The following is a 27,833-nucleotide window of genomic DNA, read 5'->3' on the forward strand; positions in this document are numbered from 1 at the left end:
GCCAGATATTTTTGGCATAAAACTTTAAACATATTACTGTTCCACGTCAAAGACATAAGCAGTCACCATGTCAAATACATAAGCAGTCAAAAGCCTTGCCTATAAAAAGCCCTGCCTTCCCTTAGGACCCATCCATCATTCTTCTGGATGACAGAGGCATGCAAAAGATATCAAGGTAAACCCCATGTTGTTCAGCTTCGTTTCACAACTCAGTATTTTTTAATCCTCATACAGACCCAAGCTATTCAATGAAAACCAGGACCACCTCAAAAATAACAAGCAACCCCCAAAGTATTAAGACAGGCTCAAAATTTCATGAGGAACCAGCATTTCTAGAGACTCCACAGGTAGAACCCTCAGTGGTTGTGGGGGAAACTAGAAAGAATGTCATTGGGTATTAAAGCCTCAAACAAGCAAACTTCCAAAGTTGCCTAATGTTAAAACCATTAAAGTGATGGGGTTGTAATAGAAAACACCCCTCTCCTAATTCTACCAATGCATAAGGAACAGCTCCTCAGGAATAATAGAGATGCCAGTACAATTCAGGAAGGACAGCAAACACAAGCTGCATGTTGCATGAAAGTAAGAGGAAGGAGCAAGTCCCCATTTTTAAGCCAAATCAGTCAAGAGCAGCTAGAACATCTCACCTGCACCTCCTCCATTCATATACTGCTCTGGCTGCTTAACAGTTACAGAAACCAGTAACAGATCCAGCTCAAAGGACACCAGCAAAACATCTCAAGCCACGTCCTCTGAGAGCCAGAGAGGTGAACTGAAGAGCATGGCTCATCTAGCTTAATCTCCAGCTTGAAACAGGAGCAACAGCCTGGAAGAGACAGAGAAGAGGGTAATGCATGTAACCTCTTCATGTGCTCTTCAATACCCAGTGCTGTTTCTTTTCTGGGCCTTCCCAAGTCAGTTTGGGCTTCCAGGTCCCCAGGAACACTCTGTGCACCTTTTCTATTAGCATGTCAAAATTCCTCTTGAAACACACCCAACATTTTTGTGGCCACAACAACCCTTGGCTAGTTCAACAATTTTATCTAGTCTTGGCTGCCTGAAAACATATGTCCTCCTTCTGCCTCTGAGCCCACCTTCTGTTAGCTTCACTTGATCTTCCCCTAATCTCAGGGCAAAAGGACAAGATCTCCCATACCCACCACTGATGGATCTGTTGACCTGACCTAGCCCACCACCAAGTCTTTAATGTTAGCTGGATATAAATAACCAGTTCTTCTCAGAAGGAAGAGGAAGCCACTAACTTGGACTGCATGGAATACACAGGTAGCATCATGTGTGCACTAGCTGTGACTACATAAGCTTTGTTATTAGCTAATTATCAGTAGATATTAAAGCCCATGTCCAGCAGACAGCAGAGCAGAAAGGACACGTTAAGGCTGTCTGCTCCCAAAACATGGAAAGAAGCAGTGTCAAAAGGAGAGAATTCACACCTCATTGGGTAGATTTTGCTACCTTTTTGGCAAAACCGAATATACTGACACCTGGAAAACACCCAGGCAGGAAGCTGAAGGCTGCTGCACTTGAAGCTAATCTCCTGCTTGGACCATGTAGTTTGCTAATTGCTCCCTGAATATACCTTTCAGCTGATACTGACATTCATTCTGCACAATGTAGAAAAAGAGAATCAGCTTTTATTCTGGCACTTCACTTGGGCACTGCTCAGAGCAGTATTTATCATCTGACACCTAGGTAAAACAAAAACACAAAAAAAATACTGCTGCTTGCAAAAACCATGTAATATTTCCTTCAATTCCCTTAACTCATGAGTACCCCACACATTTCAAATGTAGCAAAAGAGTGCTATGAGCAGGTCTAGCTCTCAATTTTTGCCTTTAAGAAAGCAGAATAGGAAACAAAACTTGGTTATCTAGTAGCAAGCTCAGCTGCTGCTTCTGCATGTGTGAAGGTTTAATATTCCCAGCAAGCCTCTGAAACCAGCACATTCTTCTGCATAACATGAAGCCTACATTTTGTTAACAGCAAAATATTGAAGACTTCAAAACCAATGCCAATGGTCTGTGCAATGAAAGGGAACAGGACTGTGCCTCAAATAAGACATGGAAATGACAGAACATAGAGAAAACGTGGATAAGTTCAGACAGAGCCTACTTGCAACACAGGAGTATCATGAAATTAAATCCTTTAGATCTCTCAACTCATCCAGGACAGAGTCCTTCATACACCAAATTTCATTATGGAAAGTTTTCACTGCCTATAACTTACTGGAGACACTCCTGACAGGGAGCTGGACCACGAGTTTCCAGTGGTGAGCAATCACTCACTATTACCTGACTCAGTGACCTCTCAGCCTGGGCTCACAGAGACATGATGGCCTCACCAAGGATGTGTTTGAAGACCACTACATCTTACCCTTTCAGTACCAGCCTCTGCTCCTGAACCCTTGACCTATCAAAGCTCAAAACTCCAGCAGGGAAAGCCCACCCAAGGAGTATTTTACTTTTCACTTCCAGATGATTTAATCTTCCACCTCCCCCCACAACAGCTGTGGATACTCCACAAGAAATAGTAGCCTAGAAAATAGACAGTGTGTGGCTCTGGGAAAAACTAGTACACATCTTAACCCCAACCACCTGCTTCTTCCTCTTTTCTACTGCAGAGGAAAGGAAGCAAACTACCCCTTTGGATTGCCCCAAACCAAGAGCAGAGGGTACCCAACAGAACAGTGCCAAGAAACCGTCTGGGTACCGACAGTTCCGAGAGGACAGCAGCAGATCACCCACCTCAATTAAACACTGGGTTGTGGTCCATATTTAAAAGTGGGATTTTGAACTCTCCCTATGTTACCAAAAGAGGCTTTAAGGAACACTCTGATCACAGTCTGTCTTAAGTGCTTCGACACAGCACTCACTCCCATCTTCCTCTAAAAGACATCTGGATCACATGCTGCAAATTACTATCCTCATGGTGCACTGTGCTCATATTTTAGATTTTTTTGTGCTCCCCCCCCCCAACGATCCCCTTATGTGACACAAGTCACACACTTGATGCTCTTCTAGTGTCTTCACAAGGAACTTTTCCACTCCCAAACCCCTCCTAAATTAAGTCTAGAAGTAGTCCCAAGTGGCATTTGTCTTATTAGACACAGCCAAGTTCCTACTTCCAGGTTTCAGTTCCAGCCTGGATAGTACAACAACACTTAAGAATCCCACCTATTCCAACGAGTTTTCTGTCAAGATTCCTTTGATTCGCAGCTGTGATGAGTTTCCTCAGTTCTTCACCCATTTTTGAAGAAAAGGGTAACCAAGCTCTGCCACAGAGCACTCACCTCTTCCAGCCTACACAGCAAAGATGTTTTGCTCAACATTCCCTCACTAACTACACTGTTTTACCAAATCATTAACAGACTCTTAATTTAACACTCTTTAGAATAGCCTGCTCAGCCCATACTCCTGCTCAAGCCTAAGCACAAGCTAATAACACCCAAGCACAGATATCCAAGGTCTTTTTTCCCTTTCTGACAGATTCAGAAAGCTTGTCACTTACTCAGGTGACACCTCTGGCTCTCTAAAGAGAAAAGGTGACTCTTCAAGAAAAGCACACTCATCTCCATTCATCAAGGTTTCTGCTGCACCTCAAGAGTTTTTCTAGACTGTAGATTCTTTGCAGCTTCTCATTATCTCTCCTGGTTCTTCTCCATGTGTGAACTCCATTTAGATGAAACCAACAACTCACAGGTGCCCCCAGATTTGCAAAGGCAATTGCAGTCTGGAACTTGCACCAGGATGGAAAAGATCTTTGAAGGGCTATGAGGAACCCAAGTGTGTTCTCCAGGAGATCACAGAATTTTCAGGGTTGGAAGGAACGTTTAAGATCATCCAGTTCCAACCCCCTTGCCATGGGCAGGGACACCTCCCACTAGATCAGGTTGCTCAGAGCCCTATCCAGCCTGGCCCCAAAATATTCCAGGGATGGGGCTTCCATCACCTCTCTGGGCAACCTGTAGATATGAAGCAACCAAAGAGCTACAGCAACCCCTATCAGGAATTCCTGCCGGGTTTTCCTGTACTTATCAGACTGACTTGTCAACAACTCTACCTTACTATAGCAACAGGAGAAAACGAACCCAAAAATACCTCGAGAATTTGTGCCAGGTTAGAGAGTCAGGGCAGCTCAGGAACAGGTTTGACAAGCACCAGCAGCAGTACCTGGGAAAGGCAGGACCAAAACTTCCCCTTTGGGGCACAGCAGTCACCACCACAGACTCGCAAACTCATTGCAATACCAAGTAAGGTAGGGAAACACCAAGCTTAGGTACAAAACTACATCAACAGCTCCTTTAATATGCTGAAAAGGCTACTGGTTTAGTAGTCAATTTTCTGATCAAAACTAAATTTCTGGCACACAGCAGTCAGCAAGCTAAAAAACTAGAAAAAAACAAACCAAACCAAAACAATGCACAGTTGATCAGCCATGACACGAACATGAGCAAAACAGCACCAGGGAAGTGTTGTGCTCATCACTACAGACACCTGATGCAAGGCATCATGATGTGCACCCTTCCCACCTCATTGTCCCTGCCCCTTCTGGGCCATCAGCCTGCAAGGAACACCCAGCTGCCTGCTGGGCACAATCCCACACAAGCAAAGCTGAAGAGGAGCATTATGAATACCTCCTCCCACTTTCTCTACAAAAAGGTGAAATTTCAATAATTTTATTTTTCCTTTTAAAGGGACAAAGAATTTCACACTCAGTTACTTTCTTCATCCTTCATTTCTAATTTTTATTTGCCTGGTTTCAGTTTCTACCTACCCCACCCTGAAACACTTTTACAAATGAAGGTGTTGTATGGTCACTCTCCTTTGGATGTGGACAGCATGGGAGACCTGGAGGTGCAGGGAGTATGCTGAGAAACAGCTTGAGATTTCCCCTCCCCTTGAGCCATCCTCCAAAGCTCTTAAAAAATCTTGCTACCCAATATTCCGGAAGGGCGGGGGGTTCATAGTAATTGGAATATTCCAACAATTGAAATACAAATATTAGAATAATTAAAACTGAAATAAGAAATGCCCTCCTGCTAATCTGTCTCCATCCATGACAATCACAGATTTTCCAGGGAGCAAGCAGCTTCCCCAGTCTGCCCCAGCATCCACAACTGCTGGATTGCAAATGCTGGGACAGACACACCTGCCCAGTCCCACCAGCACTCATCTTATAGACCATGGGTTTGTCTAACCACCTTCTGAATGTACCTAAACCATCAGCTTCCACCTACTCCTAGAACAAGAAGATCCAGGCATTTGTTGCCTGCTTTTGAAAGAAATCCTTCCAATCCTATGAATCTCAGGCATTTTAGACTCCCTGGGATAGGCAACTGCTCCTGTGCTTTCAACTCAACTTGTCCTCCTCTGTGTTTTCCAACGCTACCGAGGTGCAATCACCAGAAAAACACAACGCAACACAGTCACACACTCACCTCCTGAAATTCACTCAGCCTATTACTCAATGACCCTAATCCTTAATCAAATTCATATTTCAGCCCTCCAAAAAATAACACAACATGTGCTACCTGTAGTAAGCAAGAGACCAGCATGCCAACAATAACCAAGTCAGCACCAGGGAGATAAATCCTGACCATCCCAACTGGTAAGCTGTGCCATGCCAAACAACAAGGGGGTTGCCCACTCACCTGCAGAAATGTTTCACAAGCCAAAACCACACCACTCACCGCACTACTCCTGAACATCATCAAGCACAGCAAACACTGGAAAATCCTGTTCCACTTCCCTGGAATAACTTTTCCCATTCAGTTGGCAGCATGCTACCAACTTCAGAGAAGTTTGGCATTTCTCAAGGATGTCAGAAGAGCTTCAGAAGCCTGGTCACACACTGAAGGCATCTTCTCCATTACACTTGTAGGATGAATTATGTATTTAACTAGAAGGAGCCTTAACAAAAAGCTGCTAAAGTTGAACACAGCTAGGTCTTGCTTCACACAGGGACACAAACCCATGTGAAAAAGTAGGTGCCAGAACAGTCCACCTCTGTGCACCATCTCACACAGACCGAAAGCATCTCCCAGAACCTGGAGTAAAGTGCTATTATGTTAGAAAAGCCACTCTGATTCAAATTCTGACTTCAATCCCTCATCTTCAGCATAGCTGAAATTCAGCAATGTTCGTTACCAAGTAATCTGCTCTGTGCACCAAGTGGCATCCATCTTCTCTGAGGCCCTAATACCTACCAGTGAGGATTATTTTGTGCCAGTACATCACTGGCAGATGAAGATAATAGCTGCCAACCACAGCACTGGAAACTTCAGCCCATGATCCAATGGAAAAAGCTTCCTTAAAGCTCCATCCACCCCAGAAAACCAACCTTTATGCTTTGATACAGATACAAGTAGAAAAAGTCCTTGTAACACAAGGTCATGCTTAGCTTTCTAGAAGACTAAATTTAGCCTTAGGCAAGTCTGCTTGCTAGGAGAAGCTCAGATGCTGGTGTTGAACACAGGTCCAAGGGTAAATCCCTTGGAAGACTTGACTCCATTTAATTGCAAATGATCTCCAAGCTAGTAACAAGGAGCTTGATCTCAATTCATCAAAGAGGAGACGTATTTGAATACCACACAGACTAACATCAGGACACAGTGATAGGGCTTGAAGGTTGGTTTGCTAGAGTGGTGCAAACTATTACTACGTTCAATGTTAAGAGGAGGTGAGAAAGGCACTCAAGGAGATTTGACAGATGGGGCTTCAGCACAAGTGTATTTTAGAACACCTCCTGAGCAAGCAAATTCCCTCCTCTTACATGCCTCGTGCTAAAGTTAAAACATGCTACAGAAGAGCAGATCAACAGGAAGATAGGGACTATTCCAAGCTTCTGTAAATGTTAGCAGAGACTGATTGAGCAGTTTGTGAAGACAAGCCTCGGTTTACCAAAAGGTGTCACAATGAACAGCTTTGTCAAACATTTACTAATCTTCCAAGCCAAAAAGATGGTGATGACTCAGATTCATCAGCAGTGTTGGGTCTTAGGATCAGCCATGAGCTCACCACACTCAGTTGAGGTTCAATGTCCAGGATCGTTGCAAGCATTCAGAAGATTCTGCTTCCCATAGAAAAAAAAAAAAAAGTTAAACAATTTGGTTTCAAGACACTGATGGAGAATTTCTACATGACCTGCCTTAGCCCTGCAGGCCTTCAGAGATTCCAAAGGACCTATTTTGGTGTAAGAAACACAAAGAGGAGTATCAGCTTATCACACAAATAAAAACAGGATTACAGAGAGGACTGCACCAAGTCCAGATGAGCACAAGGTTTCGTGCAGTAAATGCTGAGTGTGTATTGTTGAACTAGACACCAGTAAGTCTCACTCTCTCCCTTGGAGTCTCTGCAAAGAGACAGGAACACAGAATGCTGCCTGTACATCCAACATTCACCCCTCACTTGGCTGCCCTTACATGCAAACCTGCCTCTGGAGCACCCCCAGCCAGGAGGATGCTGAGAGCCTCAGGTCCCCTAGGCTGGAAGCTGCTGGCCAAAACCCTGAGAGCTATCACCCCAGCAGCCAACAAGCCATCCCCCAAACTTCATCTTGGATCACGATGCCTCCTTAATGTGGAAGCACTCAGCTTTCTGTGGAGACCAGAGAGAACAGAATAAGTGGTTCCAAAACACCAGGCTCCCAGTCACAGATCTCCACAAGTGAAGGCACTCTGACACGCATGATAACCACTGACATTTAGAAATTATAAAAAACACCAAGTACTGGGGCTGCATCCAGTAAATTGAGACATTTGCTGCCATTGTTTGAGAGCCTAACACCAGTTTTGAATCTTAACCACTGACTGACAAATTTCAGCAGAGATATTCTTCCCGTGCAGCTCAGGCTAACTACAATTTACCCTCACTGCTGTTGCATCTATCACCAATAAAACTGAAGCCCTCATGCTGCCAACACTGCACAGAGCTTTTGCAGAATCAGAAATCCATCAAAACCTTTCCAAACAGAGGACAGCTGGGAAGCAGTATCAGATGCCAAAGTGGCTGCAGGCCTGATCTCAGTTGCAGGAGAATCATATAGAGAACACTGAGGACCTCCAAACCATCTAACCTGGCATGGATACTGTGCCAGCTGAGGTAGTCCACGGCCAGCAAAATGCAACCAGAGAGCAAGAGCAGCTCTTCTCGGGGTGGGGAAGAACCTCACTACCTGGTGAATGCACATCAGCACGTATTTTGGAAACTCTGATTTCCATCTAAGAAGTTACATAATGCACACCTTGCCACAATCCCTCCCAGTGCAAGCTGGTGTGTTGCTACCTCCTACTGCAGCCCTGCCAAAACACGACACCAAGAATGAGTCTTCACCAGCCTCCTAAAGGTGTGACCTTTGAAGTTGAACTTGGACTTGAAAAAAAACTGACTACAAAGAATGTGGTCTCTGCTTCATTAAAATATGATGTTACAAGTTCCTGAGTTTCCTTTGTTCATTGAAACTTGCTCATTTAAGATCTAGGAAGTTAAAAAGAGCTGCAGAAACTAGCCTTGAACCTCACAGGAGGACAGTTACAAGGTACCCAAGGACAGCCAGACTAGCCAAAATAGGGTTGCTATGAGACTTTGAAGTAAGCAGCTTGTATCAGCCTTCAAAAAAGTGAAATTGTCTCAATGTGCTTGCCAGGATGGGCACTGTGTCCTGGTTTGAGAGGACCAGGATAGAAAAACCTGCCTGGGACACCAACAGCAACTCCCAGCTTGTTGCTGTGGCTGTAAGAATGGGGACCAGATGAGCCTACGGGGAGAAGATGGCTGAAGTGACCCAAATGGGCCAACCACAGTATTCCTTCCCAGGGTGCTCAGTATAAAATGGCTCCCAAGAAAGCCCTCTGGTGGCTTCTCTGGCTGGGTTGAGGCCTGTTTGTTGCTGCCTATTTCCTCATCAGAGAAGAACATCATTCACCAAAACAGGTCACCTTCTGCCTTCCCAAGCAGGACCAGCTTGGTTGCTCTATGAGTGTTGTGAGCTGTAACTGAGACCCTGGACTTGGGGATCCCCATCTGCTGCCCAGCCCACTGTGGGACTCTCCTGGCTGGGAATTAATTACCAGCGAGGGAGGGCGAGTTCCATAGTTCTCTGTTTTTATATATTCGTAATTTGCTGTTACTACTTCATCAAACCTACCCTAGTTTTTTATTCCAGCCTTTAAGTCTCTCTACCTTATTGCCTTCTTCATCTTTCCCTGGGAGGAAAGTAGTAGGGAATAACAGAGCATCTGTCACCTAGTTATTGTCTAAAACAGTAACACACTGTCAATACAACAATACTGTAAGATGCATTTTGGAGGACTTCATCTCACTTTTTTTATTAGACCTAAATAAGCAGAAGCCAGATCTGCAAGGACTTTTGAGTCACAACGAATGAAGGTTGAAGATCCAGGAAGTCTGAGATGCTTGAGATTGCCACTCTTCAGATACCCACCTAAAGAACTTCAATCAAAAGTAGTAATAACTTGATTCCTGTGCCCCTCCACATGATGAGGAAGAGTGACAAATGCAGACAGAGTATCTTCAAGTCAGTTTTTCATGTAGCATGCTCTCTATTAACATGAAGAAAACCAACTGCATCTGAACCTACCCTCTGACTTGTAACTCAAGGGTGAACGTGCAGCAGCCAGCAAAGGAACACTGCCTTTGGTTTGCTATTCCTACAAACAAGATGTTCACTCTAATTACAGGTGCAACAAAGATAAGTATTCAAGAAAAATCACATACAGATTTTAACATCCTAAGCAAACAAAATTTTCTGCTACCTCAGCTGAGTTAAAATATGAAATTACCAAGTTGGAAGTGGTCATATTTTCAAGCATAAAATAAATCCCTTCAAGAAACACATCCTTTAGACTGATTTGCTTCAGAGTTTGAGTAGGTTTCTCCTACAACTTCATTTACCCAGCTTTACACTTAGTACAGTGTACTTAGTAAGTACTTACTTACCAAGTAAGTAAGTTTACACTTAGTAAGTGTACTAAGTACACTTAGTACAGTGATTCCTTGTGGGTTGGAAGAAAAAGTAGTAGCTCTATGGACTGGGAATTCCAGAGCTTTGTTAGCATCATCATAAACTGAATGAACTCGACAAGCTTTATCAATGGACATTAGAAAACACATATAAGACAACATCCACTCAGGATATTGAATAAATCATGTGGCCTCCTCTAATTTGCCATATACATTATGGCAGGCTCATCTTGGAAGCCTACAGAAACACAGATGCTTCAGGAAAGATGACAGCAGGTTCAGGACTGCAAAGAAACAATCTTCTTTGTAAACAGCTGCAATTTTCCCAACCTAAAGGAATGTTGTAATATGGGAGAGGGGAGAGGGGAGAGGGGAGAGGGGAGAGGGGAGAGGGGAGAGGGGAGAGGGGAGAGGGGAGAGGGGAGAGGGGAGAGGGGAGAGGGGAGAGGGGAGAGGGGAGAGGGGAGAGGGGAGAGGGGAGAGGGGAGAGGGGAGAGGGGAGAGGGGAGAGGGGAGAGGGGAGAGGGGAGAGGGGAGAGGGGAGAGGGGAGAGAGGAGAGAGGAGAGAGGAGAGAGGAGAGAGGAGAGAGGAGAGAGGAGAGAGGAGAGAGGAGAGAGGAGAGAGGAGAGAGGAGAGAGGAGAGAGGAGAGAGGAGAGTGGAGAGTGGAGAGTGGAGAGTGGAGAGAGGAGAGAGGAGAGAGGAGAGAGGAGAGAGGAGAGAGGAGAGAGGAGAGAGGAGAGAGGAGAGAGGAAAGAGGAAAGAGGAAAGAGGAAAGAGGGGAGGTTAGCAGAGGCAGACAGGAAAACAGTTTTCCTGTCTAGCCACTGAATATTCCCAATTCCTGCATTAAATGCCAGTGGTAGCAGATCCAAGCTATTCAGTTGTCTCCCACAAAGCAGAAACTGTCAGGCTCATCTTCAGGCTGGAATTGCTGTCAACTCTTCAGGCTATTATGTTATTATCCAGAAGAGACCGGCTCCCAGACAAGCAAACCAAAACAGAGGATTCAGACAGGTAAGAGACACGTATCCATTTCGGAAAATGAGCTGCTCTGAATAGATCTTAAAGGAATAACATCTGAAAAGCCAGGAGAAAATGGTGATAATCGCACACTGACTGTGTTTCATTGTTGTTTCTGCCAACTTCTAGAAATAAGACGTCTTTTAAAAGGCAGGTAGTGTCTGATGAACCAGAAATCAAATGGGTATTAACTGAAAATCAAACAAGTATTTTAGCATGGAATTATTTTAACTCCTCCCAATTAAAAAACAAACAAACAGACAAAAAGATCTAGGGGGACTCAGTGTGGGGCATAGTGATGAAGGTGGCACAAGAAGTCTGAGATTTTACACCCCCCCTAGAATCACAGAATGGTCTGGGATGGCAGGGACCCATCTAGTCCAATCTTCTGCCATGGCAGGGACAATTTCCACCAGGCCAGGCTGCTCCATCCCACCTGGCCTTGAACACTTCCAACAATGGGGCAGCCACAGCCTCCCTCAACAGGCTGTTCCAGTGCCTCACCATAAAGCCTTTTGGTCACTCTCACCCCGCCCTCTTGCAGTTTAAAGCTATTGCCCCTTGTCCTGTCACTGAAGGCCCTGGAAAAGAGTCTCCATCTTTCTGGCAAGCTCCTTGTTTTATGTTGGAAGGCTGCTACAAGGTCTCCCTGGAGCCTTCTCTTCTCTGAGGTGAACAACCCCCAACTACAACCTTCAGATCATTTCCATGGCCACCTCTGGGCCCTCTCTATATGATGGAGGGATGTGTCAGGAGGCAAAAATTCAGGCTAACAATAGGAAGGCAATGGCCAAGAGCTGCATGACAGTACCTCAAAGAATTGCTCCCACACTTAGGCTTGGATTCATTAGGAACTGAGAAGTTTCTTGGACAAATGAAAGCCTGTGCAAGAATGAGAACAGACAAAATAGCACCAGTACACTGGCACTTGTAATCAAGATCAAAGGCTCCTCTGACATTTCAGAAGAGGAGCAGAGAAAACCAGCAGAAACAGAGGAGCATGTATCTGAGGATGATGCAGCTTTTTGGGAAAAGAAGCTGATTCATAACAACTTCATCTCCTCAAGAACACCTACAGATGGGACAAGAATTAGCCACGTAATGATCAGAAGCTACAAAAATCAATATAATACGAATAAAAGGAGATGGAAAGACAAACCAAGGCCCAAGTGTGCCGCTTCACAAACGCTGGGTATCTAGAAGTAAGATGGAAAAGCTCAAATGTCTGTAATTAAGGTGATAATATTGATGTGGGTTCATTTGAAACAGAGTGGAGAGCAGAGAAATCAGTGGGACAGTCCAAGTGCATGAGGAGCAAGCAAGCTTTTAGAGGACCTGAGCTTTCTTTTGCACACACCACCATCTGAGCCAACTCAGTTTACTGTGTCAGCAAGAAATACCCTATAAATCAGAATTCCAAGCTTAAACCAGAGCCCTGTAGTCTCAGCACCCCACCCCAGCAGTGATGGCAGCTGCTGTCAGGGGTTGTACAAGCAGGAAACGTGGCATTAACCAGAGGCTGCAAACGCCTCTGCTAAAATGCAGAGGCTCCTGGTCAGAGTGAGAGGTCAGGAGTCATCTTCAGCAGCACAAAGAAGGTAAAGCAGCCCCACCCTGGCAGTGAGGAGGGAAGGGGCAATTCCTGCCTTACCGTGAGCTCACACTGGAGCTGCTGGGAGCCCCTGCCATGCCACAGAAGGAACAAAAGCTGGAAAAAAGGAACCAACACAGCTGGTACAGAAGGGATAAATATTGAAGGAAAGTAGATACACACTAGTAAGGTTTTATTATAGAAAACAAGGGAAACGGGGAAATGGGGAAACGGGGAAAAAGAAAAGAAGAAAAAAAAGAAAAAAGAAAAAAGAAAAAAAAAAGGTGAAAGAAATCCTGTGACTTATTATGGGGTTAATTAATCCTTAGACAGCTGTCTCCCAAAAGTTCAAAAGGTTTTTATTTACACTCCAGGTACTGATCTCAGTCATCTCGACTATTCCTGTTTGACCCCAGTACAGTGAGCCAGGCTTTGGGACCACTCACAAGAAGTCAAAGCAACAGCAACAGCCTCACTTGACACACACAGACACCCAGGAGCAGGATGGGGAAGTCCCCTGCACAATTTCTTCAGGAAAGATGCATCAAGGCACCTGAAAAATACTTGCAGCAGCTTTCAGAGAGCAACTCAGAGGAACCTGAGCGACCACAAACCAGGCAGCCACACCAGAAATCAGAGCTGTCCTAGAGAACTGACTCAGTGGATGCAGGGCTAATTGTATTTTACAAAATTAAGTCGCATCTCAGAAGTCAGCTGGAGGTTGTTGTCTTTATTTTTTTCCTTCTTCCTTGTGCAGGAGACAGAGGATGTGAAGGAGGAAAAGGCAGCTGAGAGACTTCATTGAAAAAAAAAAACCCACCAACCCAGGTAGAGTACACAAGATGATCCTTCACCAAAGCTCTCAAGGGGACACAGGATAAAAGAAAAAATTCTACATCTAGGTAAAAAACTCATTAAAAAAGAAGATAAGGAGGGCGAAAGAGTCACCCATCAGTTTTGGAGAGGAGGGGATTCACCCAAGGATTGTGCCCTGCTCTACTGTATTAAGTGACACAAGAGAAGGCAGCACGAAGATGGCAACGTTTGCTACTCTGAATAATTCAACATGATCAGTAAATAAGAGCAGTGACTGTGAGGAATTGCAGTAAAATCTCGTGATAGGAGTGGGTGACAGAATCCAAAGCACAGCACATCAGGCACAGCCACACTAACTTCAACTTAAAATATGACAGACTGAACTCAGGCTGAACAAGAGGACACCAGGTCTGCAGCAGAAAATCCCACAAAACTCCATGGTTTTTCCATCAATAACAAACACACAGGATGTCTGTAATTACACAGTAGTAGAAAAAAAGCACACAACTCCACAGCATCCTGTGCTTTCTGAAGAGGTGAACCTCATCTGCTGAGCTGCTCAGCACCTCTGGCAACCTCCCCCACTGACCTGGGCCCCCCCTCCTGCCACCCCCATCTCAAGGGGGCTGGAGCAGAGCTGGCAATGACACCAAGAGCTGGAAGAGAAGTGAGAAGGGAAGCCTAAACTGATGAGGACAGCTCAACCCAGCCAAGAGACTGCCAGGAGTGGAAGAAGTAGTTTCCTAAAACCATGACTGTCAAGGAGAATGTGAAGAAGAATTTTGTTCAGCATTTGTTTCTTGCTAGGTTGTGTTTTTTTTTGGTTTGTTTTATTTTTGGACACCCAGTGTTTGTTCTGTCTCCTACTCATATGCAAGCCACATAATAAGTGGCCTAATTAAGCAGTGTAACCCAGTGTCCCATGTTGCAATCCCCTGTGGAAGGCAGTGAATATCAAGATGGTTCAAAGTAAGAGGTCCAACCCATGGAAGAGAAGTGTGAAGGTTACTAAACTCCAACAGCTGGTTTGGGCAGCAATAAAGCAATACTTCCCCAGATTAGATCTGCTGTATTTGTGTATTCCCCTCCCCAGGCACCTGCTGCTGGTTACTAATAAGCAGGATACTGGGCCAGATGGACTCCTGGTTTCATCTGGTAGCACTTTTTAAAGCCTTATACAGGTTCTCATCTGTTAACCTGAAAAAACACAGCAGCTGACTGCTCCAGAATAGCTGGAAATTACTTTAAAAACCACAAAGAAAAGGGGGACAGTCTTGGTGTAAGGAAAGCAGCAAGTGGCTGTGGATTAGGTCGCACTTATGACCTCACCCAGCTGGTAACTCCCCTGGCACTGGAGATCTGTGAACCCTCCTGCTCCATCACTCCCACCAGAACATTTCCCATCAGCAATTTTGGCTCAGAAAGTCAGATTGCTGTCAATACAAAGAACAGGAACAGCATAAAAACTCCTACAGGAGACTAAGATAGATAGACTGGAGTGAGGCAAGGTCATACACCTCAGACTTCACAAGAAATGGTACTATGAACCAGAAAGCTCTTTAATACAAGTGGGGAAAAAAAAAAAAAAAAAAAAAAAGACACAGAGTATATTAGCTTGTTGCTGTGAGCCACCAAGCTGATGGAGCTGAGAAGGATTCCAGCACAAAGAAACAACCTGCAGCATCAGGCAGCAATCCAGAGAGACCTCCCCTGTCACACCATGCCCTGCTCCCATCAGGGGCAGCCAGGGATTACCTTTAAGCAAACCTGTGCACAGAAGAGATTGACCCAGAACCTGGAAAAGAGCATCTGTCTGGAAACAAGAAGCCAAGAGCTGAGTGCTTTCTGAAAGCAGGGAAGGAGAGAAGAGTTGATTTTAAAAGAGGGAACACTGGCACAAACACCGATCAGCACAGACAGGCCAAAAATAAATTTATCATGAGAATCTGGTGCAAGTTTCCAACCACCGTGCCCAGAGGACAACAGAAGAGCTTTGCACTTGATAAACACAACAAGAAACCCAAATTGGCCTAAACTGACAAGGACTCAGGGCCAGCAGTTGAAAGGATGCTGCTGGGGGCTTCCAGAGAAAAGCAGAAAGCTGCATCTCAACTTCCACACAGCCCAGCAGCTCTTACAAAGTACAAGAGGTACCAGCTGGACACGGCTGAGTCTAGAAAAAAGCAATTTCACAGCAGATGATGTTTGAAGAAACACTTGTATCCAGAGGAAGTTTTGGTTCTGAGGGCTTTACACTCACACCTTGCATAATTTTATCAAGTCAACAGTGTAAACTTTCATTGGAGTCATCACAACCTGTTGGCTATCAGCTGGTGGAGTCACCACAACCTATTGCTGTCAGCTGTCCTGGGGTACCACTACCTTGGCAGACACAGCTCCTGTATGGAGAACAAAGATTTTCCTGGCCTGTTCTCACCACAATCTTCCATGCTTCTTAAGTACATCAGGGTTTTTTTAATGAAGAATTCTATTTTTTTCCCCACACACCATGATATTTAAATGTCTTTCCTGCCTGGTCCTACCTCAGCCATGGTCACTTTCCCTGTACAAGAACCCTTGCTGATACTCATCATTTGAAGACCTCCAGCCTGGCTCAAAGAGCTCTGGTGTCAGCCTGGCTTCCCCTGGAGAAGAGCACTCTGTGCATCTCTTTACAGCTGCAACAGAATAAAACCCAAACTCTCCTATCAGGAACATTTCACTGCCCAGGCAACAAGAGGAATCCTCCATGCCTTCTGCACCCTGAAGAAAGTAATCTCCCTGAACTCCTAACTCAAAGGCACTCTTTGTATTTTTTGGAATGCGTCTGTGGGAAAGCACTACTAATATTTTATAAGACTTCCTCAAGAGGAGCAAAAGCTCAGGCTGCTCAGTTCACCCCTGTCTTCTCCCAGAGACAAAGCCCCGGGTGCAGGGTTGGAGCAGGGATGTGAAGTTGGCTTATGGAGGGAAATCACAACCAGGAGCTGAGAGAAGGAAGGAAGGAGTGAAGAACCTGGGGAGTGGCAGCACAAGCTTGGTGACACATCTGCATGAGGTCACTGATAGGAAAAAAAAAAAAAAAAAGGAAAAAACCCCACATACAAAAAAACCCAAAAACAAACAAACAAAAACAAACAAAAAAACCAAACAGAAAACAACCCCCCACAAAAAAACCCTCAAGTCTGAGGTCACACCCATGACTTCGATACAGAGAACCGGGGGAAGGTGGAAGCCCCAGATGGAGTCAGGACAAAAGAGGCAGCAGATGCTGATGCGAGCTGGGGCTCGGCGCTTGACACTCCGGTGGCTGCTGAGAAAGGCTGAATCGGAGGGGCAGCAGCAGCGCAGGGACTGAGAAGAAGCCATCCCCACCGCCAGCCTGGACAAGACAATGACCCCAAACCCTGGAATGTGACACCACGCCAAGCAGCACGGACCCGAGTGTCCCGAACAAGGGGGAACGTACAACTTCTGCACACCCAGGAGCGGCACAGACACTGCCGTTCCACACGGTGCTTTGTCTCCCTGAGACCCGGGAACACGGCCGGGTTCAAAAGTAGCTCCAGAACCACCCCCTCGAGCCTCCTCCTTTCGTGCTGCCCGAGAAGCCAGGGATGGATCACCGTGCCGGGACAGACACTCGTCCATCCGCACCCCTTCCCCACATCCCACCTCCCCGCTCCATCAGCCTCTAACAAACAGACGGACTCGCACCGGGGTCCCCGCACCCCTCACACCGCCGGTTCCCGCCGCCCCGGGGCCGGGAGGGACCCCCGCAGCCCGGCGGGGCCAGCAGCCGCGCTGCCCCGGGGCTCTCTGGGCAGATGCTCGGGCAACCTCGGCGCAGCCCCGGCCCCCCGCCGCCCCCCTCGCACAGCACCAGCCCCTCGCTCCGGAACAACCGCGGCCACTCCCCGCTGCACCGGGAAGGGCTGAAGCGCCGAACCCCGCCGATCCTCCCCCGCCACGGCCCCGGAAAGACGATCGGGCCTCGCCGCCGACTCAACGAGCGCTCCCACCCTCCAGCTCTCACGGCGGCCCCGCACAGCTCCCGCGTCGCTACCTGTGTCCGGCAGCGCCGTGCCGGGGGGCAGCGCGGGCTGGGCCGGGCCGGGCCCCGCCGCTGCTCTCCCCGCGCCCCGCCGCGGCTCCTCCCTCCGCCGCGCTCGACGGGGAGGGCCCCGACCCGGAAGCGCTCAGGTATCGGCCCCGCCCCGCCGCCAGCACCGCCCAATCGCAGCAGCGCGCCCGCGCCGCCGGCAACCGGCAGCAACCACTTCCGGGACACCTCGGCGGCGGGTTCGCCCTAGCAACCGCGTTCCGTTGCTAGGCGGAAGTGGCGGGGATAGGGGGGGGGGGGGGGGGGGAGGTGTTGGGCCCCCCCCACAGGATCGGGACCCGGCGGGACAGGGAGGGGGAGCAGTGAGCGGAGCCGTGCCCGGGACACAGAAACCCGGGTCCTCCCGCTGCATCCCGCCCCACACAAAGGCTCCGCGTCCCTGAGAGGGCAAAACCCGCCCTTAAAAAGGGGGAAATATCCTCAGAGATCTGGTGGCAAAGCAGAAATCCTGCACCCCGCAAGGGGCCACTCCTGGCCTCCGCTCTGCCTCGTCTGCAGCACCTCGGAGTCAGCTGTGGAAAGGGCTACAAGCATTCCAAACACCTCCGGTGAAACAATGCTGGCTTGGGTTGGAAGGGACCTGAAAGCTCATCCAGTTCCAACCCTCCTGCCATGGGCAGGGACACCTCCCCCAGCCCAGGGTGCCACAAGCCCCATGCCAACTGGGGCCTTCAACGCTGCCAGGGATGGGGCAGTCACAGCTTCTCTGGACAACCTGGGCCAGGGGCTCAGCACCCTCACAGCAAAGAATTTCCTCCTCAGATCTCTCAACCTCCCCTCTTCCAGTTTGAAACCATTCCCCCTTCATTCCAGGCCCTTGTCCCAAGTCCCTCCCCAGCTCTCCTGTCACCCCTTCAGTCACTGGAAGCTGCTCCAAGGTCTCCCTGCAGCCTTCTCTTCTCCAGGCTGAGCAACCCCAACTCTCTCAGCCTGGCTCCACAGCAGAGCTGCCCCAGTCCTTGGATCATCTCCGTGGCCTCCTCTGGACTCGCTCCAGCAGCTCCAGGTCCTTCCTGGGCTGGGGACCCCAGAGCTGGACCCAGCACTGCAGGAGGGTCTCCCCAGAGTGGAGCTGAGGGGGAGAATCTCCTCCGTGTCCCATCTGGCCATGCTGCTGGTGATGCAGCCCAGGACACGGCTTTCTGGGCTGCCAGCTGACATTGTCAGCTCATATTGAGCTTCTCCTCACCCAACACCCCCAAGTCCTTCTCCTCAGGACTGCTCTCCATCCGTTCTCTGCTCAACCTGGGTTTGTGCTTGGGATGTGCAGGACCTTGCACTTGGCCTTGTTGAACTTGGTGCTGCTGGTCCTGTCGTGCTAAGGCTCTGAGTTTCCCAGTTTGTGGTAGTCACTGAGGTAACATGACTGGTCAGGAGCACAAACTCACCAAGAATATTCTCGCCCAGTGCTCCCAGGATGCTTCAGGCCCAGAACATGACATTTTCCACATTAATTTTTTACCCTGAAATAATCCTTGAAAATGGTTAAAAAACATCATGAGGAAAACCTTCATCCCCGGCTCGTGGCCTGTGGGCAGCTTCATTAACCCCCTCGTGGCTCATCGGTGTGTGGGCCCCACCAAGAACAAGCTACAGGTTAATTTGGAAAAATCACCTGGAAAATTTGCTTAGACCCAGAATTTAGGCATTAAAATTATCCATCTTCATTGTTACCTCATATTCACTGGGCTGGGCTTGAAAATTTTCCCCTGGTGCCTGAACTAAGATGAAAATCCAGTTTTAGCAGAACTTGCTAATATTTCAATATTGCTGTTTTTACATTTCTGGTGATATTCCAGAGAAGGACATGCATCCCTGCAGGGCTCAGGAGAATCCCTTGTCACAATTTGAAACACACATCGTTGCTCAGAACAAAGCTGTACCCATCTGAATTCTCCCTGTTTCAGCCAGGAATTCCCAAGGAGTATCTGAATTCTGAAAAATCATCACCAAATTATTTTAGTTGGAGTAATTTTTTTAGTGCTATTAAACCCGTGGATTCCCATTAGCCCTGGGAGCTTCTCAGGAGACTGGCACCAAGTGCTGGAAGATGCATGGGGGGTGAAGGGAGCTCACAGCTGAACCAGAGACATCTCAGAGGCTTTACCAGCTGGCACTCAGCTCTGCACCCTCCTCCAGGGCAGCTGAGAGCCGGGCTGATCCCTGAGCCCCACACCACGAGCAGAAAGGAAACGTCCTGCTGTCTGCTGTGCTCTGCTTGGGATGAACCCGCTGGCTGCTACAGAGCTGGTGGGCAGGACAATTCCCCTTTGTCTGGGGCAGCTGGAAGGACAATGAAGCTCCTGTTGAGGATCAGGCACAAGGAGGCACCACCCCAGCACAAGAGCAGCGTGGGCAGAGGGGACCCACGGGATGCAAGTGCAGCACGGCCTCGTGTTTTCTGGGGTAACACCAGCTGTGAGAATGCAGAGAAAAAAACCCAAAACAAATCCAGAGTAAAAGCAAACACTAAAAGAGCTTTGCTTTTATTTTGGGGGGCTTTTTTGTGGGTTTTTTTGTAGGAAAGTGAGAGCAGAGAAGCAACCATGTAGAGTGAGAAGGTACAAGGGTCTTGTCCTTCTCTCTCCCAGTGGAAATGGCCCCTGTAATCATCCAATCCAGAGCAGGAACACACAGGACCAGAATTGGCCTTCACCCAAAACTGATGGTGCTCCTGTGTGAGGGGGTGTCCTGCAGATCTCCCTCAGCATGGGCACACAGCATCTCAGCTCAAAACCCGGGTGTAGCCAGGTTTTGCCAGCAGGCTCCACTTCCAGGAGTGGGGCATTAAGAAGCCAGCAGTATTAAGTGGACATCATCCATGCCATGGTGCATCGTCATCTGGCAACAGCTTGTTTTGTTGTTTTGTTTCAGGAGAAACCTTGAAAGGCAGAAAAAGAGGTGAAAACCTCGCACCTGGGGTCTGAGTGGGTTTGGGTTTCCCACAGCAGGGCGAGAACGCGCAGCCCAGCAGCTGCTGCCGGTTCCCCCTCCTCTCCTCCTGTGCCCCATCACTGGGACATCTGCTCCCCTCATCCAACAGCTGCCCCAGGCTGTGGGAGGGCTACAGGAGATCCTTCCCACCCAGCCAGAGACAACAGAGATGTTGAGCCTGGCCTCTTTCAGACACGGGAGGAGAAGGACTCTGCTGGGTAAAGCTTGAAAATGCTCTGGAGCAGCAGTAGTTTGTGATTATCTCATGTTACTTGAACAGGGAAAAGCAAATAACCACCCACGCCTTGAGCCATGGGATGGAAAAGGAGGGGGTCCATCCCACAATGCTCACTTGCCCAGGCAGAGACAAGATTTGAAATTCCACTTATTATATCATTGGGATTTCTTATATTCCAAGTAACACTTCCTGCTCCCCTATAAGTGTTTTTGGCCATCCTGTGGGAACCCAGCGCTTTTTCCCACAGGAGAAATCTTGTTTGGGTTGGCTCAATGAGTCCTTAAGAAACCCTCAAAGAGCCAGGTCCAGCAATGAACTGCTCACAAGTTCTGCCCATCCAGCATCCCCTTGGGAAGGCTCAGGTGCTCCCAGCCTGGATCAGGTGCTTCTGCTGGAACCTTTCTAGCATGGGTGGGGATCCCCAGGCAGTTTAATGCTCATTAGTGCTCTCAGAGCTCAGGTGCCAGAAAAATAATTTGGAATATCTGCAGAAAACACCTAGAGATTGGAAAATAAATTTTTTGGGGGAAGCAGGATACCCTCCCTGTCTGTCCCTGCCTCTCCAGTGTGGGGCTTGAACAAGCCAGGGTAATTTCAGCAGGGAAGCAGTGGATAATTTTGCTGATGATTCCAGTTTCCTGCAGAGACCATGACTTAGCCAGATGACTCTGAGGAAATAACAAGCGTTTTCAGCCTGTCATCCATCTGTTTACACGTACACCCTGCACGTTAGCTATATAAATATCTGAGAAGAGGGCAGGAGGAGCCTTGCCCTGGTCGCTGGCACAGCCCGGTGTTCAGAGCTGGAGGTGCTGCTGACATCTATTGTCTGCTCTGGGTATTTATGGGTTTTTCAGTGGATGTTTACAAGCGTGTTATTAAATTGAGATTAATAAACTGGCCAGTGCAAGGCCACAGTGGAGTGTCTTACCTCTGCTGGCAGGTATCAGCTCTTTCCTCTTTTCTATTTTATAAATTAAATTGAACACCCTTATTCCAGAGGCTGTTCCTGGGCTTTAGCTGATGCTGTGCTCCTCTCTTTCTTTTCCCCTGTTAAAAAACCAGGTAGTCACAGTATCCTTATTGGTTTAATCAAGGGCACATCCCTATTAACTAATTTTTTAAACTTAGAAGAAATGAGCTCAAAAGTGAAACCCACTTTGTAGTAATTATAGTAATAATGACAATTAATTAATAATTATTATTAATAATTATAATAATTATTAATATAGTAATAATGACAAGTGTTCCAGCTGAACTTTCCCCTCAAGAGGTTCTTCAGGCTGTACCTTTAGGCCCAATCCCAATGCACATGGAAAATCTCTGTTACCTGGTGTAACATCACATCACAGACAGCAACACAACCACTTTATCCTTGTCTTAAATATATTTTCAGTGCTGTACATGACCCTGCTTCACCACAATAAACTTTTCTATTCATTATATTGCCGGACTGAGGCATTTACAGCCATGGATATAAATAATCCAGTGATCTATTGGGGGTGGCATGGCATAGGTTTAGCTCCCCAAACAATCAAAGCCCTGCACAGTGCTGTTTTAAGAAGATTTTTTTTTTCTATTATAGCAACAGTAGCTGGAAAAGAAACCCCCACAGATGAGATTTCTGATACGGAATCTTTCTTCCAGCCTTTGTGGTCTTACCTATAAACTTTATTTCCAGTCATCTGGAGCTCTTTTACTTTAGCAATCCACCCCCTCTAAGAGTTTTTTCCTTATGTGCAGCATGGCTGGGCACTGCTCCAGCTTCCCACATAAAAGTCAGCACTGGGGCTACAGCTGGAATGAAAGAGGCCCAGCCCCACTCACACCACAGAGGTTACTGCCCCATATTGCCATCAGGATGGGAACATGCCTGAGCAAACACCTTGTCCGGAATTTTACCTAGAAGCTCCTGTTCCACACACAAAAAAAAACCAAAAAACAAAAAACCACAACCAAAACACAACAAAATCAGCTTGGGCTTTAAGATTACAGCTATGAACAGAGGGTTTTCTTCTACTTGTGGAGAAGGACATATTTATTTATTGGATGTAAAAGCAGTTTTAGCAGCTCTTTAATGCCGAGTTCTGATATTTGATGAGGTTTTACAGCAAGGAAGGTGTGTGCCGTACTGGCAGCTAACAAAGCGTAGGGAAATGTTTCTGTATGCTGAGGATTTGTGCCAGCAATGCTAAGATAACTGAGTCACTACTATCACAAAGTTCTTCCCGGTGTTTGAGCACCAAGAAATAAACCCCAGGCTCTCGGTGGCCCCCTGTGGGACACCAGAACCCAGCACTTCGCAGACAAAATCTTCCACAGCTCCTCACAGCACAGCCTGTTCCGTGTCATCCTACCAGCTAAAAACAATCACCCAGGGAGTTTTCTGGTTACTTGGTGTGACGGCAGGGCAGGAATCCGCAGTTTGTTACAGCACATGAGCACAACCTTATTCCCCCTCACTGACAGAAGAGGTTTTCTTGTTTTGCTGTTTTGTTTGCTCCTGCTTTGTCCGCTCCCTCTCTCTGTGCAGGAGCCTGGCAGCTGCTGGGCTGGGAGGTTTTGCTTTGCCCAGCCGCCGGAGCTGTATTTTTACTTCTTTTCTGTATTTTTGGGTTTTTTTCCCAAAGTGACACTGCTTCTGCCCTGAGACTCCAGAGGAGTTTCCCGAGCCACAAGCAAGAACCGTGTCTCCAGATGTTTCCTATCAGGGAGAGAGCGGCTGTCCCCTTGACAGAGCTCTGCAGCCTCCAGGGGATGTCCCCGCCATTCGGGGACCCTGGGACAGAGGGGACAGAGGGGACAGAGGAGACAGAGGGGACACGAGCCCCTTCCCCCTCCTTCAGCGCCCTGCGGAGAACGGGAGCCCGGAACGGTGGCGCCGCGGCCGCGTACCCGGGAGGGAGGGAGCGGAGGGAGAGTCCTGAGGCGGTGCGTCGCCGTTTCCCTTCCCCCGGGCGGAAGATGGCGGCGTCCAGCTCGCTCCTGGCCTGGTGCGTCCGGCACCTGCGCGGAGACTTCGGGCTGGACGTGAGCGAGGAGGTGGTGAGGTGAACGCGGGGACGGGGGTACAGCGGCGGCCGGGGTCGCGGTGGGGGCCGGGCCGGGGCGGGCTCCTCTCGGGGCCGTCCCCTCCGCCGGGGCCCGATAGCCTCGCCTCTGAGTGGCTCCAGGCCCAACACGGGGGAAAAGCGGAGGTTTCTGAGCTACTCTTGGGGTCCGCTTGGGTCCCTGGGGTTGTCCTTGGGGTGGGTGCCCCGTGAGGGGGCAGGGGGTGGCAGGAAGATGCGTGGGGTCCCTGTGCGTGGTTGAGAAAGGGCTCACTGCTCTCCTTCTTTGTCTAAGCAGAAGCTGCTTGATTTATGGTTGGAATGCAGTGGTTTATGGAACACTGTGTCCAGTTCTCCTTAAGATGTGACAAAAGAGGTACAAGTTGTGCCAAGGGAGATTCAGATCACCTGGCTCCAACCTCCTTTCAGGGAGTTGTAGAGAGTGATGAGGTCTCCCCTGAGCCTTCTCTTCTCCAGGCTGAACACCCCCAGCTCCCTCAGCCCTTCCTCACAGGACTTGTGCTGGATCCCTTCACAGCCTCCTTGCTCTTCTCTGGACCTGCTCCAGCACCTCAATCTCCTTCCTGAGCTGAGGGGCCCAGAACTGGACACAGGACTCAAGCTGTGGCCTCCCCAGGGCTGAGCACAGGGGCAGAATCCCTTCCCTGGACCTGCTGGCCACACTGTTCCTGATCCAGGCCAGGATGCCATTGGCCTTCTTGGCCACCTGGGCACACTGCTGGCTCATGTTCAGCTTCCTGGCAATCCAGACTCCCAGGTCCCTTTCTGCCATTCTGTGCCCAGCCTGGAGCTCCCCATGGGGTTGTTGTGTTGAACCTCATCCCTTTGGAATCATCCCAACTCTCCAGTCTGTCCAGGTCCCTCTGCAGAGCCCTCCTGCCTTCCAGCTGATCAACCCCTCCTGTCCCCCCCCCTCCCAAATTAGTATTGTCTGTGAATTTGCTAATGGTGGACTCAGTTTGAATATTAAGAAAAATTTCTTCACTGAAAGAGTAGTGAAGCATTGGAGTATCTGTCCTGGTAGGTGGTGGAGTCACTGTCCCTGGGGGTATTAAAAAAAAATGGGTAGATATGGCACTTTGGGAAATGATTTAATGCTCACAGTGATGTAGGACTGAAAGTTGGACTTGATGATCTTGAAGGTCATTACCAACCATGATGATTCTGTGATTTTAGTTCTGAAGCCCCCACCACAGGAGGGGCTTGGAGCAAGTCCAGAGAAGGCCACCAAGATGATCTGAGGGCTGTAGCATTTGAGGCAGGTTTAAAGAGTTGGGGTTGTTCAGCCTGGAGATGAGAAGACTCTGGGGAGACCTTAGAGCACCTTCCAGTGCCTGAAGGGGCTACAGGAAAGCTGGGGAAGGACTTTGGACAAGGGCCTGGAGTGATGGGATGAGGGTGAATGTCTTTAAACTGAAAGAGGGGAGATTTGGGTTAGGCATAAGGAGGAAATCCTTTCCTGTGAGGGTGAAGAGATACTGGCCCAGGCTGCCCAGAGAAGCTGTGGTTGCCCCATCCTTGGAAGTGTTGAAGGCCAGGTGGGATGGGGCTTGGATTTAGTGCCAGCCCATGGCAGAGGGGCCTCCCAATCCAAACCAGTCTGGGGTTCTGTGATTTTTATGTGACTCTGTGGGACCTGGAGTCTCAGGATGAGTTTTTTTATGGTTTGCCAATAGAGTCAGGGGGGATGTCACTCTGTGCTAAAATCGAGGGAGAAAAGTTGTTTTTTTTTTCAGTGAAACAGCCACGAAATATTTCCCAAAGTGTCTTTCTCAAAATTTCACAAAGATTTCCCAAAGTGTCCATCTCAAAATTTGACTCATAAACCCATTTCTCAGAGTGGTCTCTAGAGAACCCTGATCTGAAGAGGAGAGATAACTTGCAATTAGTTTGCCATTAGACTGTTGGTTTCCTCAGAACAGAAGCCCCCTTGCTCACTGGTCTCCCTGCCATCCCCTCGCAGGTACATCTTGTCAATAAGAAATGAGGAGGAGATCCGGGAGTACATGATTGACCTTCTCCAGGGGACTGATGGGAAGAAGGGTGGCTTTGTAGAGGAACTGCTGGCCAGGTGGCAGAAATCCTCCCAGCTGGGATCTGAGGCTTTGGCAACGTATCATAAAAAAGATGGTGAGTGGAAAGGGGAGAAAAGGAACTGAAGTCTCCAACCAGGTTGACCCAGCAGTTACTGCCACAAGTGCCTCTGACTGCTCCTGTTTCTGTCTGTTGTTATAGTGCAAAGCTCCTTTGTCTTCTCTGAGTTCAGGGACATCCCCCTCTTGCTCGTCGCTGCCCACCCTCTCTTTGTTTTCACAAACTCTTCCAGAGCCTTCAGAAGCTCCTCGGGCTGGAGACCAAATGAGGAAGGGGAAGCGGAAAGGCCGGAACAAGCAGGAGACTCCTGCGTGCCCGGAGCCAAGTGCACACGTGGAGGACGTGAAAACCCCCCTGGACCTGGCTAAGGTGAGCAGGTCTGCCCTGGGGTGTCACCCACAGCTGGGTGGGACACCAGCAGGTGTGTGAGAGAGTGGAAATAGGCTTGCAGAAATATGAACCCTTTGTTGTCTGGCTCGTGATGAGGGGGTTGTGCCCATGAAGCTGTGTGGTGTTTCCCAGCTGCCTTGCTGGGTCAAACAAATCCTTGTCTCCCCCTGCAAGCCCCATCTCCTCTTGCATGTGGCACAGCTGCTGTGCCATAGGTGTCTGGGTGTCTTTCTTCACTCACTGGCATGCAGCATGGCAGCCTCAAGTGACAACATGAGGAGCTGCTTCAGCAGTGGTTGGGATAGCTGCAGGGTCCCACCCAGCAGGCACTGAGTTGTGGGGTCACCCAGTTGCAACAAGAGGTGTCACAGTTTAGCAGCTTGGGCAGACCAAAAACCAGAGGACAGAATTATTCTCTATTACCCCCTCCTCCACTCTCCCAAAGAGAAGATAAAAAGGTAATAAAGATGAAAGACTTAAAGTTGGAAATAAATAAATAAATAAACATGTTTGCTAGAACAGGGGAAATGCAGTAACACACAGGATAAAGAACAAAAATACAAAGATATACAGATCTCTATGTACACAACTCGATCTGGGTGCTGGTGCCTGAGGGTCCCTTGTGGCAGGGCTGGCTCAGGAGAGGGCTCCAGGGCTCTTCCAGCACCAGATGGATGTGGATTCTGCAGCTGGGGGCAGAGGAGTGCAGGGGAACAGCAAAAGCAAGGGGCAGATGAAAGAGAGGAGGGGTTGGGTCTGCCTGACCTTACAGATTATGGGCAGGGATAGGAGGGAAAAGACCCCTCTGTGTCCCACCCCTCTCAGAGTCTGAAAGCTCTTCCTGCTTTAGCTCCTCTTACTCAAACTATGACAAGAGGGGAGGCTCTTCTCATGTCTCTGCTGTCCAGAGCCAACCATGGCTGTGGACAGACCATGCTTGCACCCTGTGTGGATATGGGAATCTTTCACTGTTGCATGGCAAATAGTCTGGGTGTGGAGAGGAAGATTTTGCAGTTTGTGTCTGTAATGGAAAAGGAAACAAACATCTATGCCAAAACAGATTTTGCTTCCCACCCTGAGAATCCGGGGTGGGAATGGACAATGAGTAGTAAGAAGTATTTCTTTGAGGCAGAGGTGTGATGGTTGATGAATTAATGAAGCCAGCATTTGGATAGAACATTCCTGCTTGCTGTGTTTAAAACTTCCCAGTCACCCTGCATGAAGCTTTAATTGGCAGATGAAATAATTCAGACTGCTTCAGAGGAGGTCTGGAGAGCCAGACAGAGGAATTGGCCGTAGCAAGCACCTTTCCACTCAGCAGCAGCAGCAGCAGCAGCTCTGGTTTGGAAGTTTTCCTCTCCTGCTCAGCTCCACTGTTGCACCTTTTGTTTTGAGACTGAGATGCTTGATTTTTGTGGACAATTTTTTTTGCACTGTTCATAATCAATTTGAGCTGCAATGAAGGAAACTGCAAAATAAGCACAGAAACACTGATACCAAAGAACTCCTGCTAGTTCCAGGCAGCACAAGGCCATGCAGCAAGCAGCAGTTGC

General features: G+C 48.2%; 2 protein-coding genes and 1 long non-coding RNA gene across 11 annotated transcripts in view; 1 reads left to right on the forward strand and 2 right to left on the reverse strand.

Moving 5' to 3' along the window:
• Nucleotides 1–17,656, reverse strand: part of CSNK1G1 (casein kinase 1 gamma 1) — a 107,430-nt gene extending 89,774 nt beyond the window's left edge. For 2 of the 6 annotated variants that reach the window (XM_071754476.1, XM_071754477.1), the window contains exons 1-2: nucleotides 17,497–17,650; nucleotides 7,035–7,086 (exon numbers count right to left, since the gene is read on the reverse strand). The gene's annotated coding sequence lies outside the window, so the exon portion shown is untranslated. Of the gene's footprint in view, nucleotides 1–7,034; nucleotides 7,087–17,496 lie in introns of all 6 variants that reach the window. The other 4 variants (XM_071754474.1, XM_071754475.1, XM_071754480.1 and 1 more) reach the window with 3 other exon arrangements.
• A 3,432-nt stretch (nucleotides 17,657–21,088) lies between these two features.
• On the reverse strand, nucleotides 21,089–22,476 carry LOC139801280 (uncharacterized). The gene is made up of 3 exons (XR_011728124.1): nucleotides 22,388–22,476; nucleotides 21,657–21,775; nucleotides 21,089–21,393 (listed from the first exon to the last, which is right to left on the reverse strand). It is a non-coding gene; the product is annotated as an uncharacterized lncRNA (long non-coding RNA).
• A 1,145-nt stretch (nucleotides 22,477–23,621) lies between these two features.
• TRIP4 (thyroid hormone receptor interactor 4) overlaps nucleotides 23,622–27,833 on the forward strand; it is a 33,716-nt gene continuing 29,504 nt past the window's right edge. For 2 of the 4 annotated variants that reach the window (XM_071754488.1, XM_071754491.1), the window contains exons 1-3: nucleotides 23,623–23,775; nucleotides 25,760–25,926; nucleotides 26,123–26,259. In XM_071754488.1, coding sequence (XP_071610589.1) covers nucleotides 23,690–23,775; nucleotides 25,760–25,926; nucleotides 26,123–26,259 — 390 coding nt within the window. In that variant the 5' untranslated portion in view covers nucleotides 23,623–23,689. Of the gene's footprint in view, nucleotides 23,776–23,825; nucleotides 23,943–25,759; nucleotides 25,927–26,122; nucleotides 26,260–27,833 lie in introns of those variants that run through there. The other 2 variants (XM_071754489.1, XM_071754490.1) reach the window with 2 other exon arrangements.

This window comes from Heliangelus exortis, chromosome 11 (genome assembly GCF_036169615.1).
Source record: "Heliangelus exortis chromosome 11, bHelExo1.hap1, whole genome shotgun sequence".
Lineage (NCBI taxonomy): Eukaryota > Metazoa > Chordata > Aves > Apodiformes > Trochilidae > Heliangelus > Heliangelus exortis.